Source organism: Brachyistius frenatus, unplaced genomic scaffold (genome assembly GCF_029030835.1).
Source record: "Brachyistius frenatus isolate BFR_SWC_R1_liver_20210118 unplaced genomic scaffold, ASM2903083v1 Contig_322, whole genome shotgun sequence".
Lineage (NCBI taxonomy): Eukaryota > Metazoa > Chordata > Actinopteri > Embiotocidae > Brachyistius > Brachyistius frenatus.
Window position 1 is genome coordinate 291,352 of NW_027210921.1, and position 19,076 is coordinate 310,427.

The window sequence follows — 19,076 nt, forward strand, 5'->3', positions numbered from 1 at the left end:
AATAAATAGTGAGAAAAGAATGAATGGGACAATCTATGGTGCCTCCGCTGTGGAGTTTTTATTTAATAGACGGGGAACCATACACCGCATCTCTCAGCTAAATCTAACAATGTACAAGTAAAATAATTCCCTCTTTAAATCCACCAAAATTTGACTTCCTCAAAAAAAATTTCAATGAAGATAAAACAGTGATTTTGCAGCTCAATCCCTGTCACCTACCCTAACCCTAACCTGATAATATTTTGTCCTGTCTCAATTCTATGGAAGGCTGCTGTAAAGCTCATGTAAAGAACTTGGGTGTTACTTTTGATTCCTGTTTTAAATAACAGCAGATTCAATCTGTTGTCAAAGCCAGTTTCTATCACCAGAGTTTCAGCGCTAAGGTCAGGCCCTTCTTTTTTTTTTTTTTTTACAGACCTGGTAAAGGTCATTCATACGTTTATTACTTAAAGGTTGGACTTTTTGCAATTCTTAGTAAGTTGGACACTCATATCCTGGTTGCAGTTGGTTCAGAAAGCTGCAACAAGCCTGGCATCCTTACAATGGCTACGTGCTTAGATTCATTTTAAAATGTTACTGTTTGAGTATAAATGGAGCAGCTTCATCTTATCTGTCTGACCTTTTACACCCCTACGCACCTCGTCGCTTTGTTCAGGTCATTGGACCAGCAGCTTTTAGTAGTTCCTACAGTTGTAGATCCAGATTGGCCCTCATACATCTGACTGGGAGAGTCAGCTCCAAAGCTTTGGAGCAGCGTGCCCCTCCAGATCAGGTCGTCAGCTTCATTACTAGTAATTAAATCTCGATTAAAACATATTTATTTTCTTTCGCATTTCCAGATGAGGCCCAATTTAATTTAATTTATTTTAAGCTTTGCAGTGCTCTTTTATATCCTTGTTGTTCTGGTTTATTATTGCTTTTAATTAATGTAGTATTTGTTTGTTTTAATGTTTATTTGGTCTTTCTTGGCTTCAATGTTTCAAGTCTTTGTTTGATGTTGTGCAGCACTTTAAATGTGCTATGTTGATCAAATTGACTTGATTTGACTTTTTTCCTTTTGAAGGCAGCATAAATAGCCTTCATTGTTAGACAATGTTGAAGTATTAATAGAGGAACATGCTGTAATTTTGAAAATCTACATATTGAAGACAAAATGTATTCTGTGATTATGATAATAATCTTCACTTCCCTTTCCTTTCTGAATACCCTTTTAACCATTTCTTGTCTTTCTTCGTCCTCCTCCTCCCCCTGTTTTTCTTGCAGGTTATATGACCATGGGCCCCGTGCAGGCGGCTCAGTGGGCTCAGCAGCCGTTTCCTGGCCAGGCTCAGACTCTGGCCTTCCCCGTGCAGGGGCCCCTCCAGGTGGCTCAGGTCCTCCCTGGCGGTCAGCCTGTCATCTGGAGCCAAGCCAACATTTTCCCCGCCACTCAGCAGCAGTGGGCAGCCATGGCGGCCTACATGCCGGCCCAGACGGTGGGCGTGGGGGGCCACGCCATCCCAGCCGCCATGCTCCAAGGCCTGGTACCCATAACCACCATGTGCCCCCAAGCCTGCGACCTATCTGCCCCCTCCTCGGCCATCACCAGCCCCCAGCACGTGGCCGACTCTACCCTGCTCCAGAGGCAGCTCAGCCTGGGGAAAGAAGGCCTCGGCGTGGACTCCGATGCGGGCGAGGGCCCCTCTACGTCGGGAGCCGCGGGCGTGGGGAGCGGAGCTGTGTCAGCAGCGGTGAGCAGGTGTGGCACCCCGGGCCTCATGAGTGTACCGGACACACTGGTGTGCAGTCAGCTGCTGCCACCTCCAGCTGCTGCGACCCAGGAGGAAGAAGGGAGCTGTAGTGACCTTGATCTGTCTCGGATGACCTTGAGCCCAGGTGCATCCACATCACCGTCCACTGAATCTCGTAAGTGTTTTTATTTCCTGTCCACCTTCACAACTGCAGCTTATTAAACAAACATCTGTACCACTTTACATGAAAAGCTTAAAAACCCTCAGTTGAACCATTTTTATCAGCCTTGTAAGCGACACGGTTTAAAACATCTGTTTGATTCATTGCAATGATATGTTGCACAGACATTCAAGGACCCCAGAAGACGACTCACTTAAGTGATCATTGAAGATTTTTCGAGTGCCACCACTTATTTTTGTTTTATATTAAGCAGTAATTAGCAGATATTATCATGCTAACACACTAAATAAAGATGAGGAGCTCTATCAACATTACTATACGCATGTTAGCATGCTTCTGTTAGCATTTAGCTCAGAGCATTGTTGTGTACAGACTAATGAACCTACTAGCGTAGCTGTACTCGTGTTTTATTCGACACTGTTGAGCCTCACGAAAAAGAAAACTCCTTATGTGTGTAACCGGAAGTAAGTTGTGCTTTATTATGATAGTACAGAGTGCAGAATGTGGAGTAAATCAGGACCAAAAAAAAAAGCAATTAAGGTCCTGATCTAGACGTAAACTCACATCTTCTGGATGTAGCTTGTTCATGTCATTGACGTGATGCCAAAACATTTACAGAGCAGTTCAAATCTTTCTACGTGTGCTCTTATGAATGTTTTTCTGAATGCCTTCCTGAACGTTTACTCTCCCCCCTCGATGCAGCATCCACTCCGGCCCCGCAGCAGAGCTCCTCCTCAGATTACCCACCCCCCAGGCCGACGACCCCCCCACCGATCACTCCCCTGTTGACCCCAAGGGCAACGCCAGCAACGCCAAGGAGGAGCAGTTGGTGAGCGCCGCCCCCCCTCATCCTCCCTGAGGGCCACATATCAATCAATAAGATTCATAGATTTGATTTAACAACTGACTGGTGCTGTAATCCATGACGGTCACATGTTGTCAGCAGGATGTCATGTAATTAGCATGGCCACAAACAGGTTGCAGTTTTCTCACAAAAATGTCAAGTCAATTACACAGGAAAGGTCAAAGATGATTTAAGTGTCTTGATTAGATCATATGTAATAAGGTAAAATTATATTTACAGGTAATTTACCCTTGGTGTCATTTCCCTAAATGTTCTGGCTGTAAAAGTGCGACTTTATCTTGATAAACACTTTAAGAAGAGGATTTTAAAATAGTTTTTCTCTCAGGACTGTGTTGTTGCACGGTCGGCCTCTCCAGTGGCGAGTGGAGCTGCTGATCCTCCGCAGGATCAGACCTGTCCACAGGAAGACAGCTAGAGAACAACAGCCAGTGAGTGGGTATTTCACTGTCTTCACATTTATGCCTCCTCTCTGTGTTCCTTCATTAGCTTTGTATTTTCATCTAGATCTCCTTTCTTCCTCATGAATGAGTGGTTTGCTGCCAATTGGAAAAGGGCCTTGGTTTTAGTTTTCATTACACCTCCTCTGCGTCATCCGAACATCAGGAAGGCACAACTTTGCCACCTGGTGTTCACATTCAGAACTGCAGCGACACAGCAGCTAAAAAAAAAAAAAAAAGTGGGGTTTTAAATTATTGCTGTTTGTCTTTTAGAGGAAGGAAGCTCTCAAGGCCAAAACAGAAGCTCATGAGACAAAAGAAGAAGAGAGAGATGAGAGACTGTGAGCGGCAGCAGCATCTCTCACAGCTGGATTACACAGACTTGTTCTGTTTTGTTTTTTCCAAACCTTTTAAAAGGATATTTTGGCAGTTCTTCTAATAAGCTGGCTATCCAAGGATCTGCTTTCCTCCAGAGGCCACACGTACTGTACTCTACTGCACTCCTCAGCATGACGACAAGACTTTATCGTCCAATCATATAACCTTTCAACCAGGAAGTGACCTTTGATCTTTGACATGGTTACATCCTTCTCTAACGGATGTGAGGATTTTTTTTTAAAAAACAACAACACGGTGATACACTGATGGTGCAAATTCTTTTTTGGGAAGAGGAGCAGCGTCGTACTGTACATGTGGTTGACCTTCAGTTTGTCAGCTGCCACCAGCAAAAAGACTGCGCACAGCAGGTGGATTTGCCAAATGTTCTCATCGTGTTGCTCCACCGATTCGTCAATTTTGCATGAGCAGACTCAGATGTGGATTCAGCGGACTCAGCTGTGAGCAGAACTGTTCTCTGCAGCTTCTTCCTAGGCCTGGAACAAATCAAATCAAATAAGATTTGTCTTTTTTTTCTTATTTTATAAGCTGTGAATTCTTTGGTGATGACGACGAGTCGTTACGAATATTAAAAAAAAGACTCCGAGGCATCAAGGTCGAAATCAAAAATTTGCCAAACATCTATTTTGTAAATAAGAATCCTCCCAGTTCCCCCCATACCTGAGCCTCTGTGCCATAAGATAGCTCTGCCTCTTGGATGCCAACTACCTGTGTTTCTCTCAAGCAATGCCCTACCAGCACCTCCATCTTTGATGTCTGGACGTTTGTTTCGCTTTTGCAGCCATCTTTTTTCTTTTTTTTTTTTAATCTCTGAAAATGTCTTCTGTTCGGTTGGTGAGAAATGAACTGTGAATCTGTGTTACATTCAAAATATAGCCTGCTGTACCTGTCTCACTCATTTTAAACTTGAGAAATAAACGGGCCGTAAAAAAAAAAAAAAAAACGACTGAAGGTTTCAGACTTTTAGTGATAGGAGGCAGATTTTCCTGCATCTCTTTGCTTTTAGATAGCTTTCATTTACAACTGCTGAGGTCACATTGTTTACAATTTGCCTCTGGTATCTCTGTTTGGTTCCTTGAATAAGCCAGCAGAATCAGCTCCTTCTGATACGAAGCAGCTCAACAACCACACGCTCCGAGACAGTAGAGTGCATCTCGATGCCTTATCAGGTTTTATTTTTCTCGTCTGGTCACTGTTCTTCTTGTCAGGTCATTGTATTACAGTAAACAGGTCATTGTTGTAACAAAGCACTTACTGTCGGTCTGCTCCACTGAATTAAAATCAAAAAGACAGGCAACTTTATATGATACGAACAATGCAGACGTCACTATTAACTGCTAAGACTTCCAATAATCGAGTCTTTCTGAGGTAACTGTTCCCCCCTGCTTGTGTAAGAAAAACTGAGAAATAGTCCAAAATATTTTGTAAATTTTATTTATGGAATTAAGAGTTGTCATGAAAAAGAGAAAGAAAGGACTTTTGTACGTCTATGACTTCCCCCCCTCTCCCACCCATACACTGTACCCATGCCACTGTTCAGTCACAAATAAAATATCATGTGATTCCCACGCTTGTCATTGGTTTTTATTTTGGTGATGACCTGCTGTGTATTAACCACGGAAAAAGGCCAACAGAGGTTCCTCCCCGCACACAAATACTTTAGAAATCCTGTATGCCATCAGTCATGTGACCACTGTTGTACAAATAATCTTAATTTATATGGAGAGGCAGATTTCAATAAATCCTCCTCATCAGGTGTCCGTTCTGCTAATAACACTTGTCTGTGTCTGATGTATTAGGTTGGTACTGATGTGACATCAGGACATTATAATTAGAGTTTTTTTGTGTACTTTTTATGCAGTTAAGTTTTCTTCAGTGATTTTCATCCTAGAAGACGGCCATTCTTCAAAGTGTCATAAAATAAATCTGTGAGTTTGCGACACAATTTTTTTTTTCATTTTTGAACTTTTCTCTCATCTTTGCTTTTGTATTAGTTTTGTCTTATTGGAAGATGTTTACCTCTTTTACGTCTCTGGTACCTCAAACTGTAATTTCATTGAAACCATGTGAGAAGTTTAGAGGGGAAATCACTTTTGTTGAAAGAGCAAATGAGTCAAAGACGGATGTTTTTCCGAAGTGGCCACACAGCAAAAAAGTAGAGAGAAATGTGTTGTATTTTATCAGTTTATTGTCAATGTAAAGTCTGAAAAGTAAGTAAATATACAACATGAAACGAAAATACTCAAATGCAGAACCAAAGTATATGGTTACTTTCCACCACTGCTGCCCTTTCAAACATAGCTCTACAAACCTCAATTTAGTGTGTTTAAATCAGAAATACCAGATTGGGTTATTATAAATACATTATTATTGATATTAGTGACAGTTTAATTGTGTTGCATCACCTTTCATTGATGAAGTAAAATACAGCTGAGTCATGTTATTGTGTCATTCTGTAAATTCCTACTTCAGTGAAGGTGAACAAAGTTCAAAAGTCACAAGTATAAAAACATGACTCGTGTTTCGAGCACACACGCGTCTGTATCAGGAATTTACTTTATTACAAAACTGTGGTTTTCCACCACAATCTGTTTTCAGAAGCTTGTTTTTTTTTTTATATATATATTTTCAGATTCCTCTCATGATGACAGATTATACATTAAAAATGTATGAGTAGCTGAAAAGACATCCCGGTTTGTAAACTTGTCTGTAGATTCCATCGTGTTTAATTAAACTTGACGCCTGTGCCAAACCTGTGTAAAAACCACTCAGACCCCAACACCTGGCCGTGTGGCTCTGTATCCCAGCAGTGTTGAGTATTCAGCTCCACATGCAGCTCTGATGGCAGCAGTGAGTTCGGTATTGATCAGTGTGTGTTTACACAGAGAGCTGAGCAGTGTCTTCTCCTGGTTCGCAGTCAGTCATAACACACAGCCATGCTTTCTGTGGCGACCCAGACGAGTGCACTCAGTTTGCACAGCGGTCTACTCCACCTTTCTCTCAGTTTGGTGCTGCTAAGGTAGGAGGTTTATTTGAATTCATGCGACTTTTTTTTCATTTGCTGGAGGAGTTTAATTTTCATGGATGTTAACTGATATTTGCTCTTCTTGTAATTTTCTTATAAAGTTTCTAAACGAAGATTAAAAGCGACTAATTTCACATTTAAATCAGTTCTTTCATCAGTTAATGATACAGCAATATCCTTTTGAGAAACCATAAATCCGCTGCTTCCAAAGTGTCTCTTACTATGTTTGATTTTCTTCTACTTGTGATAGTAAATTTGCAGTGACAACAGCCAGTAATGATGACCCTGTTGTCCGTGGAGCTCGGTCAGTGGGTGATCAGCTGGTAGTTCACCCAGTGGACTGTGTTTTATCAGAGTGGAGCTCCTGGTCCCGCTGTGACACCTGCCAGAAAAAGAGAGTAAGTATGATTAAAGCAGACAGTTTAGGGAGAAGTGCTGTGAATAATACACTGTTTATAGACATGTTTGTTAGCTCCATCAGTATGGATCAGTGTCTTTGTTTGAAATTCAGTCAGATACTTTAAGGAAGTGGTTATTAATAGCAAATGGATCATGTAGCTTCCTGGAACCAATGAGGGTGCCTTATTAATAAACATCTTCAGGGATATTAGTTAAATCAGCAGGACCATCTATAGCACATAAAGAGAAACTGGTCTGCATGTGATTGGACACCATCAGTCAGCTGATAGTCACATAGCTGTGATTAAGCACTGATGTTGAGGCATAGATGCAACAGCTGATACTGATTGGATAATAAAAGCACAGCTTCAGTGCTCATTTTGATGCAACATGTCATTTTAACAGAAAATAAAATGTATAGTTGACCCATAATTTGACATGAGAATTCACCTCAGGGCCCATTGTGACGATGTAATCTGTGGTCAACAGCTTCATGTGCTCCTCAGTCTTTACTTTCTCTATTGAGTGACAAGAGAAATATATTCAGGTGAGTGAAGTAGTTATTTTACAATTTCTTTTCACTTTTCAGCTGAAGTAGTTCTTTTACAAATTTTGTTCACTTTTCAGCTGAAAGTTATATAAGTGGAAGGTACTTCTCTCAATTCTGAGCAGTAATGAAGCTGCAGCCAGCTGGAAGCTAACTTGGCTCAGCACAAAGATTAGATACAGGGGAAGCAGTGAGTGTAGCTCGGTCCGAATGTAAAATCAACAAAAAAGCCACCAACAAACATCCCGAACGCTGATTTTTTTTTTTTTTTTTTTTTTTTTTTTTTTTTGTTAACCTTTGAACAGAGCCAAGATAGCTATTTCTTTCTGTTAGCAGTCTGTGCTAAGGTAAGTTAGACTGCAGGCTGTCGACCGGAACAATCAAGCAAATAAATAAAAAGAGAGTAATTTCTATGGTCCAAGTGTCTTATGTTCTTATGGCCCTATTTTCTCATTGTCGACTTCCGAAGGTCTTATGTCACTATGATCCCATGTACTCAGGTTTCTGTTCCTGGGTTCTTGTTCCCAGTGTCTCATGTTCCCAGGATCTTATGTTACCAGGGTCCTGTTCCCAAAGGCCTATGTTCCCAGAGTGCTATGTACTCAGGGTCCCGTTTCCAGGTTCCTGTTCACTGTGTGCTATGTTCATTAGTTCCTCACGTCAACATATGTGCTCTCCCAGGGTCCTGTTACCAATTTCTACATTCCACATAATGGGAACTTGAAAAACATGTTCTCCAGCTCTGTATTCACTTAATATCACATGGGTTACTGTGGGTTATGGGTTAAGGGTTGAACTGGGGAACACTTCTACCAAAAGTATAAACATACACTGGTTTTAGAGACTGCATTGAACTAAAATTATCATCCTATATCCCCTAAACTATGGCCAGATAAATTGATCTACCAAAATCCACAGGTTATCATAAATGAGATGACATCTAGAAACAGTTAGATTAGAGTCTTATATAATAATCATTCATGTTGCACTCGGATTGAGAGATAATTTTAGGGCATTCGACATATTGCCAATTGTGAGTGTTTATCTGTGAGGTAGAGAGCTCCACTGCTGACAAAGGTCTCTGCTGATGTACTCCAGGGCTCCATCTCATCCACTTTACAAGGAGGGCTTTAATAACCTTGACATGACAAAGTGAAAACAGACCAATAATGTGATTTCAGCTGTAATAGGTCCCTGGAGTGGTTTCCGAGGCCACCTTTACTGGGCAGTGAGAAACCTCCCTCTGTGTCTGTGGCCCTTCATGTGTATGTCTCCCTCATCCATCCAGTATCGCTATGCTAAACTGGACCGGCCGTCCCAGTTTGGAGGGGAGCCATGCAATTTCCATGGCAGGGTGGAGGAGGCCTGTGAGGTTTCAGCCCGCTACAGCTGTGACAATGTTCCTCTGTGTGAGGGGTTCCTCTGCACCCAGACAGGTATCTCCCACAACCATGTAAATACCTTTACTCCCAATTTTACAACCACACAGCTGTGAGACTATTGTGTGTTCAATGGGACAACATTTCAGATTAGAAAACATTTCAATTTAGTATGATGTCCTAAAAGCAATGTTTTAGCATTTTATGAAATGTAAAATAGCAAATGAGAAACATTTATTGGCTGGAGAAGTTAGCAGAGAAAATCTACACTCTCATATGCTAAAATAAGAAACTTCAGCCAACAACTGATTGCTTAGTTTTGTAATAACAGCACGCAATGCCGGGAAACAGCTGACCTGGTTTTGTCCAAAGTACAAAATTATTTACCATCATCCCAAAAGATCACTGTTTCCTGACAAGAGGTAGTCCAGCACAGAATACCACCATAAAACCACAACTTAAACTTAAAATAAAAAGTTCTCCAATTTTTTTAAACAGTATAAGATAATATAGTTTAAAAATGGAAACATAAGTTATGACTTTATGCTTTACTATTCTTTTTAAATTTTAATAAGTGAAGTTATATGTGTTTATAAATGAAGTGGCTTTCTGGAGTTTTGAACTGTGGACGGGGCCCAACTAACTGTTTCCTGGAAAACTGGATTTTTTTTTTTTAAGGCCGATACCAATCGAAACAATATTGTTTCTACTGTACGTACGGTATATGTGACATCCCTGAAATGTGGTTATCAAACACGTTTGACACTAGTGAGAAAGGTACAGTATGTAATGTAAAGGATACTTTACAGTTTATTTTCCACACTGACACCAACAATTTAATCATTATTATGAAAAAAAGTAAAAAAACAAAACACACACACAAAGATAACAATTTCCTAATGTGCCCCAAGTATTTTTTTTTTTTTACTGCACGGCATTCTGTAAAAAAAAAAAAAAAATTGGTTATTATGTACTGATACATCTGTGGTAGGATAATATCAGGTAAGAAAATCATCTGGCCAACATATCGGTCGGGCTCGACATGTTGTTTTTGACATCACCTGTGACTAACCCATGTGTTTCTCTTCCCTCCTCTCCTTCAGGTCGCTGTATTCACAGGACTCTGCAGTGTAGTGGGGAGGATGACTGCGGCGACATGTCAGATGAAGCTGGCTGTAAGAAGGTTCCCAAATCCTGCAAGGGGGAGGCTGAGGAGTACTGGGGAATTGAAAACCTTGCCAAAGGGTGAGTCCCAGATTTTATTTTTTATTTATATATATATATATATATATATATTTTTTTTTTTTTTTTTTTGAAGGACTTCGATATGTAAACATGTTGCTCTTCTCGGACCAATCAGCTCACCTTTATTTCTGTTTCTGTTTCTGCTCTTTCAGAATAAACATCTTGAACAGTAACCTGGAAGGAGTGGTGCTCGATAACAGATACTACGCAGGCAACTGTCTGCCGCAGTACATCCAGGACGTCAGATTCAGGAAGCCGTACAACTTACAACAGTACACGCTACAGGTAGAAACAACCACACTTTAAACACACACCTTCTAAATCATACCTAACGACTTTATTCATGGTTAATAAATTACTTACTAATGCTTCATAAACTTGTTATGAACTGTCAACAAGTAAAGGCAAATGGACCAACATTCACAAATTAACAACTTGTTATGCATTTATTAATGGTTTATTACTGCATCATTACTTACATAGATTTTTTTTAAATTAACTTTAACTTTTAATAGTTTACAATAAATTACATTGTTATTGCACCATCTGTGTGTTCAAAAAGTTCTCTCCATTTAATGAATATGTTTCCGTTGTCCACAGACAAGAGGCTCGTATGATTTCACCCTGCAGTCCTTCGAGTCGTACTCAGACTACATGGACAGCACCATGAGGGAACGCAAGACCCAAACCATTATTTCTATTGGTTTTGCCATTCCAGGCGTAGCTGAGTTTGGCTTTAATTTCAACAATGCCGAATACACCAAGTCTGTTCGGAAGATTCGTCGTGCCTCAGGCAAGGTGAGATGTCGTTTTTTTCTTTTCAGATTTAAAACCCACTAAGCCAAATACAGCAACTTCCTCAAAATAATCTAAAATATCAGACAAGAGAAGTAACACTCACCTGCCCTCTCCGATCCACAGAAAAACAGCTTCGTGAGGGCCAAAGCAGAGCTGGAGTTGGCCCAGTACATGCTGAAGCCGGATGATCTGATGCTTCACCCTGAGTTTCTGCAGCGCCTGCGCTCTCTGCCTCAGGCGTATGTTTATGGGGAGTACAGACAGATCTACAGAGACTACGGTACGCACTACATCACTGAGGCTGCCCTCGGAGGAAACTACGAATACACCATCATCTTGAACAAGGAGACGCTCGAAAGGACAGGTAGGACTGATTACCAAATTTGAGTTGAGGATGTTCAATCAAAGTTTCTTTATTTGCCGGACATGGCAAGAAAGTGTAGGTAATTACTTTGATCAGAAACTCAGAAATCAAATCTTGAGACAGCTCGATAGCCTCGTGCAGCGAAATATTATTTATATCAATGATAACACTCTGAATTTCTTTTTTGTAGATTATTCCTTAGAGGACTACAAGTCCTGTTTGCAGGCAGGCCTCAAGGTGGGGGCCAACATATATGGAGTTTACGTGTCGTTGGGGCTTCAAGGTGGCTCCTGTAACGGCCTGCTGAATGAGATGGGAGGTGAGGGTCGCTGTTTGATCGTTGAATGTCTTTCAGTCTGTTTTACCTCTGATGAACGAACCGAAATAAACTGTGGAGTCATCCTGTCGTTCTCCAGAGGACACAGCGAACGGCAGCATGGTGGAGGACTTTTTTGCTGTCGTACGAGGTGGAAGCAGTGAATCCATTACAGCTTTGGTGGCGAAGAAGCTTCCCACCCCACAGCTGATGAGGCTGTGGGGCGAGGGCGTGCGTTTCAACCCCGACTTCATTCGCAAAACAGTGAGTTTTTCCTCCTAAATCCCATGTCCTTTTTCTCATGTTCTCTCCTGCTGTATTCCTACTCATATTGCTCTTATCCATTGCACACACCGTGTTTATTTTCCCCCATGATCTCTTGTCATGTCAACACAATTAATCCCTCTTTTTGTTTCTCTTTTTTTTATTTCTCCATCTTGATTTGAAGCCACAATTAAACTGTCCACGAGGACGCTGACCTGATTAATTGATGCACGGCCATCTTTGGCACTATAACACAGAGGCAAAATACAACTGAGCTGATCAATGGCGAATTGGAAAACAAACAGTAAATGATGCCAAATAGCAAATGTGCCAAAGACAAATAAGCTGCCTCGCTGCAACACAATCAGGTTTCAGCACTTGTGGGGTTTTCCAGTTGGCTCTCTTTCGTTCTCTCTCTCTCTCACTCTGTCTCTCTCTCTATATATATATTTATATATTTTTAAAAGCTGGTTTCAGGATAATTCAATTTGCACAGTAAAAGGTCCGGGTTTTATGTCGTGTCGCTTTAGACGCGCCCGCTGTATGAGCTGGTGACCTCCAGAGACTTCTCTCATGATGCCACCCTGAAAAGAAACCTGAAGCGAGCCCTGTCCGAGTACCTGGCGGAGGCCAGCTCATGTCGCTGTGCTCTCTGTCACAACAATGGAGTGGCTGTTTTGAAGGGTAACTTTGAGGATATTACTGCTTCTCATCCCCCATCCATTACTCTTACTTTCTTTCTTTAGCTGTAGTTTTAATTAAATGTTGTTAATATCACTCCGTTAATGGTAATGTCACCTCACATTTCTCTGGTGTTTTTGAAGTTTTGGTTTCAAAGAGGAGTTAAAAAGCCTAAATGTGATTTCTGATGATGACTACAATAACTGTAATGAAACATCTTCCTCACGTCTTCCTCAACAGGCACACGGTGTGACTGTGTGTGTCCTCTGGGCTACACTGGGCGGGGCTGTGAGATCACACAGAGGAGAAAAGGTTAACTATGAAACAAAAATGCTGATAGTGTAACATTTATTTTACTTCTGATCCTACTGAGACACTGACATGAGATCTGGTGCTGTATGACTCTGTATTCTGGCAGAAGTGGCCATTGATGGGAACTGGAGCTGCTGGGGAGCGTGGTCGTCCTGCAGCGAAGGAAAAAGGGCGAGGAGTCGACAGTGTAACAACCCGGCGCCCGGCAACGGAGGCCTGACATGTAGAGGACTGCAGCATGAAGCCACTGACTGCTTTTAATAAAAAATTAAAAAAAAACTCATGTCAAAGACTTGATAAAGATTTATAAAAATACTTCCTTTGACCCTGGCACGATTCATATTTGAATGAAAACCTAAATGGAACATATTCAGCGAGTGTTTTATCAAGAATAATAAACCATGTGTGTTATATCTTAATATCTTTCCTCTTCTGTGGAGCATTTAACACGATCTGCCGTCGGCACTGACCTACATTCAGCGTCTGTTACCCAGACTTAACCTTCACTTTGGAGGCAGTTTACAAAATGTCACACACACACACGCAGTATAAATGACACTCCTGAAAAGAATACAAGAACATTCAAAAAAATCTGCACAAGACATTTATTCTTACTTTTGATTTACAGTTTGACCTGACAAAAACAGATTGTATTTTTAGGGCTATACTGTTTACAAAAGATAATAAAATGAGACTTTTTGTGCTCTCTTAACACCAAACATCAGTTTTAATCATTAATCAGAGAGGCCTCGCTCTAACAGTGTCGAGTCTGAGAGGAGGAGCCCAGGCAGGTGGCTCCGCCCCCATCAGGCGGAGGATTATTACAGACTCTTGTCCGAGTCTTCCTCCCTGATGTGCAGGATGACCAGCCCCCCCAGCAGGACCACGACCCATCTGTTTTGGTATCTGTCGAGCAAAATTAAATTGGTTACAAGCTGCTTTTAACCAAAGGGGTATGGATTTGCTCAGAGGATATGTCTACACGCTGTCATCACATCCTGTGAGCGAAACACGCGCCTGAAGTATCATTTTGTACTTTTACTGCTCAACATTTAGCCGACAGACAGCTACCCTCAACAGAACGTGGTCTTAGTCAAGTTACAACAACTCCAGCATTTGGACTCATCATACAGGTGACAGTCGGTAACAGGGACTAGTTTCTTTAATGAGAATTTCTGCACCTCAGAACTTGAAAACTAATACATGTTATTTTTCAGCAGCTCAAGCAATGCCAATATCAGTAAGTCTGTTACCACTTTGGTCCAGACTGAAACTCTTTAATGTATTGCTGTTAAATCCTCTGGGGATTCACCCCAATGATTATGATGACTTTTCCTATTGCTCCTTCATGCACTTCAGATTTTAAAGTAAAAACTGTTGGATGGATTGTTGTGGCATTTGCTTCACAGGTATTCAAGGTCCTTGAAGGAGAAACTCTTGGGACTTGTCTTAATTTTTCACGTAGCACCATCATCAGTTCAAAATTTAGATTTGTCCAATACAAGCTAAACTAATGACTGTTCCATCAGCCTCAACTGTACTTTGTGTGAACTTTAATTTTAGTGTGCTTACAAGCTAAACTTTGATGGTTTTAATGGCAAACATTACCTGCTGAATATTGGCATGATCATGTTAGTCTTTAGTACTGATGTGTTCTCATAAAAACTTACGGCTGCTAGACTTTTTAATAGCAATTTTACCCTTTGTGGTATTAATGCCTACAATGATTGTGAAAGGAATTGATCATGGAGTAATGTTCCAGGACCCTAAGCTCCCAAGCTCCTATGTTCCCCAGTTAAACCTTGACCTGAAGCCGCAATAGACCCTGGAAACATGGGAACTTGAGAACATGAGACTCAGGTTACATAGGAATGACTCTGCTCATATGATGAATTGTCACCACGCTGGGTTCATGCTCTCATGTTGTTTTTGGCTGCAGTAGAAATGCACTGTGTACTACCTGCCATCACCAAACAAAGTTGATCACTAGCTAATGAACAAAGTCGTATTTGAGAGACTAGTGGAGACCAAAACAGAGCCAAAAGCAGAGTGAATACTTGACTTGATGGACACAAACTGGACTGTGAATTATTGTTAATGTTCCTCTGTATCTACTGGATGTAGAAAAAGGCAACTGTTTCCTAATGCCTTATTTGATATAGTTGAGTTTAAAGTTATTTCTGATCTGTTTCTGTTTTTGTAATTTTAAGTATTTGAACCTACCTCCAAAGCTACTACCTATGACAACAGTCTCACCTCTCCTGAGTGTCTCCTCACAGGACTCTCCCCGGTAGGCTGATTTGCAGATGCATTTGCAGGAGGTGCTGGAGAGGACGGGGATCCCGTTGTGCCTGCAGGGGGCGCAGCGACAGGAGTCAAACTGCTGCAGATACTCATCCAAGGCCCTCTCCATGTTGGCCACTCTCCCTCCTACGTGGTCAGCGGCCGTGCTGAGGCGCACAAGCTCATAAATCGGCATGCTCTGGGTTCAAAGGGAGGACAGAGGAGAACGAGAATTTTATTCTGTTTTCGTTCTGTATAAGATCACTTTGACCTTCTATGTCAAATCCTACAAAATCACTGTTTTCTTTACTTGCACCCAGTTACCTCATACTCGATGAGTGTTGGGTTGTATTTGAGAGACGCACCCCAGTTCCTGTAGGTGTCAGGGTTCCTGATGGCCAACAGGCCCATGCTGCTGTCTGTGATTCCTCCTTTTACTAGAGTGACAATGTCCTCAATCATAGCTGAAGCTGAGTTTTTAGCTACATATCAAAAACAAAAACAAAAACAAAAAAAGGGTTTTGTTTAGTTACAAATAAAGCCAATCAACTCAAATTTAAGCTACTCGGTTATTATGGGGACCTAAAGTAGTGTCAGCTTCCAACAGAATTTGGATTTCTTACCTCGAGTTAATCCCCCCCCTTTATTGCATCCATTCGCTTTCAGCTTAAGATCTACTTCTGAAGAGCTGCCTAATGGATAGCTTAGACCCAGAGAGGCACTGATGCATCTACCAGCTTGTTCACCCTCAATATCTTTAGATGTTAGGGAATAAAACAACAGTTACTTTACATCGCATCTCTTATTAAATGATATTGATGAACAAACTGGAGAGCCCACAGTACTTGATTTTGCCATCGATGTTTTGTTGATGACCGCAACGTATTCCAGAGTTCCCCCCATGGTTCCCTCAGTGATGTAGTGGGTGCCGAATGTGTTGAAGAAGTGGGAATACATGCCAAAGTCATATTGCTCTGGCAGCTCCATGAGTGAAAGGTAGAAGTCTTCATGAAGCATCAGCTTATTAGTTCTCATCTTGAAGTGGGCTGTTTGCACTTTGGACCAAAGCCTAATGAACCCCAGGTCCTGGGAACAAAAAGAGGGTGATGTTATACTTTTTTAAAAGAAGAAACAGTAATAATATGAATGAAAAAGTTACATTTTAATTTAAGAAAAGGCAATAAAATGTTAATTTACAGCATATATACCCCAAATTATATCTTTTTTTTTTTTTTGGCTACATCCACTAATTTTGGGTCATGCATGTGTTTGCTGTCTTGCTGAGAGTTAAATGAGAAGAGTGATACCTCTAACATTAAAGAGCCGTCTACAGTTAATAATGATACATTGAAAGGTAATTACAAAATGAATTGCACTTGCTATCATGTAAAACATGTTGAACTCTCAATCAACAGATTATACCTGACTTCTGTATTGCGTTATGTTCTTAAGAAACTCCGATTCCTGGCTGCCACTCAGTCCAGCCTCCACATAATGGACCCCGACTGTGACCCCAGCGTTGAAGGACGACATAGTTTTCCTCGCTTTCAGCAGGCTCACCATGTCGTTAAAATACTCATGAGACCCCTCTGATGTCGCTTGAGCCTGCAACAAACTTTATGTTCAAACCACCAATCAAAAGAACAAAAATAGTTTCACAAAGCAATAAATCACAGCACTGCAGTACCACAAAACGGTAGGCGTGGTAGTTGTAAGGTTTCCGGTAGTTTTTCTCATCTTCGTTGTAGTGCAGGTTCTCACAGAATGCGTCGTAAGTGAATTTCCTCCATTCACCGTTGTAGACGTATTCACACTGTCCCCCGAAGTACTTTGGGTCAAGTACATGATCCGCAAAGTCTCCCTTCAGGATGTTGTAGCTACAAGAAAGAGGATTGATTCAAAGTCAGTAACTTGTAAGTCAAAATAAAAAAAACTCTATTCTCTATGTCAAAGGTACTTCAGGACCTACTTTTCCAATTATTCAAAACCATTAACTGGAAAAAAGATTTTACAGATTTTTTGAATGGATTGACCATTTTCTACAATTTGAGTGATGTCATTTATGTATCCCTTTATAAAAAGCATCATACTGTAGCTGAGGAGTTCAACTCTAGTGTGTATCTTTTGTCGATGCCTTGTCATGGTTGTAATTTATGTGTGAATCGCCTTTGAAGGTGATATATCCTACAGCATGTAAGATGTGTTTATATTTACCCCTGAGTTCCACGTTCAGCACCAGGGATTGGCATGAGGATGGAGCACTTATCGTCTCTCAGGTTCAAATGTTCACATCCGTCTTCATCAGAAAAGTCATCACAGTCTGATTCTCCATTACAGCGGAGGGACTGGCTGATGCAGCGTCCTGGAAAGACACGTAGAAAATGGACCCTCACACACACATGAACTGCATGTCATGGAGCGTTTTAGAGAATGTGATGTCTGAGTGGTTGTTGGTGGGATTTACCTGTTTCCTTGCAGGTGAAGCTCTCACCGCAGTAATCTGGCACCAGACACTGTGTGGTTGATGTTGGACATGCCAGCCTCTCCCGCAGTAACTCAATACACTGCGTCCCACCGAACTGTGAGGGTCTGTCCAGGTGTCGGAAACGGAACTAAGACAGAGTTTAAAATTAGGTAAAATCACTGAGTACGTCCATCCACTTATACCAATTGTTGAAATGTAAATGGGCCACATATCAATGGAATTAAAATCTTATAAATTCAGTGAATGATATTTTCTAATATCATAAGTCGCTGTGTAACTTTAAGAGCTTCCAAAGATCCTGATCCTCCAGGAACACCCAGGACCATAGTACAACCAAGGCCCACTGTATTGACTCTCCTTGAGCGCTAATTTGATGATCCACTTTGGACCTATTGGAAATGTTCAATATCTCATCCATATTGTATCAATCTGAGCTACTTTGCATAAAAACTTACCAGTTTAAACCTCTGGTGATTTGGAGAAAGTCGTAGTTTATTATTGCCGCGCATTGCGCAAGCCACCCGCAACACTAGCTGTGATCGTAATCTTCATTCGACATCTTTAAAAGACTGATTTATGGAATTCAGTAAAAAGAAACACCTTTTTGTCTGTGCAGGAGTTACATGGAGTCCAAGATGACCAGCTCCCCAGCTGACAGTTGATGGGTGTCGGTCTGTTCACAGCTCTGGCCCTCCTAATCGCAGCACCACTGACCCACAAAACATTATTATCATCTCACTTCCACCTCTGATGCCCATGGTGCATGGGATATCACATCCTGGTTACCAACATACTATCAAGTGAATTGTGAAGTGAGGAATACAGCACCTGTTATCAGCTGTTGTCCATGGCCTCCTGGATGCATTCACAATTGTGCTACAGTTGATAAACAGAAGCAGTGTGCATATACCCAGGACTAAATGAATAAATATCCCCATATTAATTTTTTTTTAATCTAGTCCCAGACTCAAATTCCACATCAAAGAACAGCTGTTGTGATCCTGAGGGGATCTGATGGGACTACCGCTGCAGTCTCGACCAACCACAGTAAATGATTGATTAAGAGTAAACACACGCTCTTCCAACAGTTTGGGAAGTTTTTTTTAAAATGATCTATAACCCCCATTTCTCATAATCAAACATTCCAAAACAACCGGAACATGCTGTCGTCACATAAACAAACACTTTACTGTGACAAAGTACGTGAAACAGCTAAATAAATACAAATTAGACTTTTTCCAGTATTTGCATTTATTTAAAAAAAAAAAAAAAGTTTATTATCGTGTACCGTTTTAGTTTATTATTATAGCCTGGAACGGTAATAGTTGTGTTAATGCGTATTATAATTATTTTTGTACCTTTTTTCCAC

General features: G+C 41.1%; 2 protein-coding genes across 2 annotated transcripts in view; one reads left to right on the forward strand and one right to left on the reverse strand.

Moving 5' to 3' along the window:
- Positions 1 to 13,358, forward strand: part of LOC138635668 (complement component C8 beta chain-like) — a 56,352-nt gene extending 42,994 nt beyond the window's left edge. The window contains exons 12-26 of the mRNA XM_069723260.1: positions 1,264 to 1,905; positions 2,614 to 2,740; positions 3,102 to 3,208; positions 6,544 to 6,628; positions 6,885 to 7,032; positions 8,869 to 9,016; positions 10,063 to 10,204; positions 10,357 to 10,489; positions 10,805 to 11,002; positions 11,126 to 11,366; positions 11,557 to 11,685; positions 11,783 to 11,946; positions 12,477 to 12,630; positions 12,868 to 12,939; positions 13,046 to 13,358. Coding sequence (XP_069579361.1) covers positions 1,264 to 1,905; positions 2,614 to 2,740; positions 3,102 to 3,208; positions 6,544 to 6,628; positions 6,885 to 7,032; positions 8,869 to 9,016; positions 10,063 to 10,204; positions 10,357 to 10,489; positions 10,805 to 11,002; positions 11,126 to 11,366; positions 11,557 to 11,685; positions 11,783 to 11,946; positions 12,477 to 12,630; positions 12,868 to 12,939; positions 13,046 to 13,200 — 2,645 coding nt within the window. The 3' untranslated portion in view covers positions 13,201 to 13,358. The remainder of the gene's footprint in view (positions 1 to 1,263; positions 1,906 to 2,613; positions 2,741 to 3,101; positions 3,209 to 6,543; positions 6,629 to 6,884; positions 7,033 to 8,868; positions 9,017 to 10,062; positions 10,205 to 10,356; positions 10,490 to 10,804; positions 11,003 to 11,125; positions 11,367 to 11,556; positions 11,686 to 11,782; positions 11,947 to 12,476; positions 12,631 to 12,867; positions 12,940 to 13,045) is intronic.
- Positions 13,359 to 13,526: 168 nt separating this feature from the next.
- Positions 13,527 to 18,544, reverse strand: c8a (complement component 8, alpha polypeptide). Its single transcript, XM_069723281.1, is given in 11 exon segments — positions 13,527 to 13,845; positions 15,196 to 15,421; positions 15,547 to 15,704; positions 15,846 to 15,977; positions 16,068 to 16,308; positions 16,645 to 16,827; positions 16,910 to 17,099; positions 17,437 to 17,584; positions 17,687 to 17,834; positions 18,308 to 18,432; positions 18,435 to 18,544. Coding segments are annotated over 11 exon segments (1,734 nt in total). The 5' UTR covers positions 18,466 to 18,544; the 3' UTR covers positions 13,527 to 13,693.
- Positions 18,545 to 19,076: the final 532 nt, after the last annotated feature.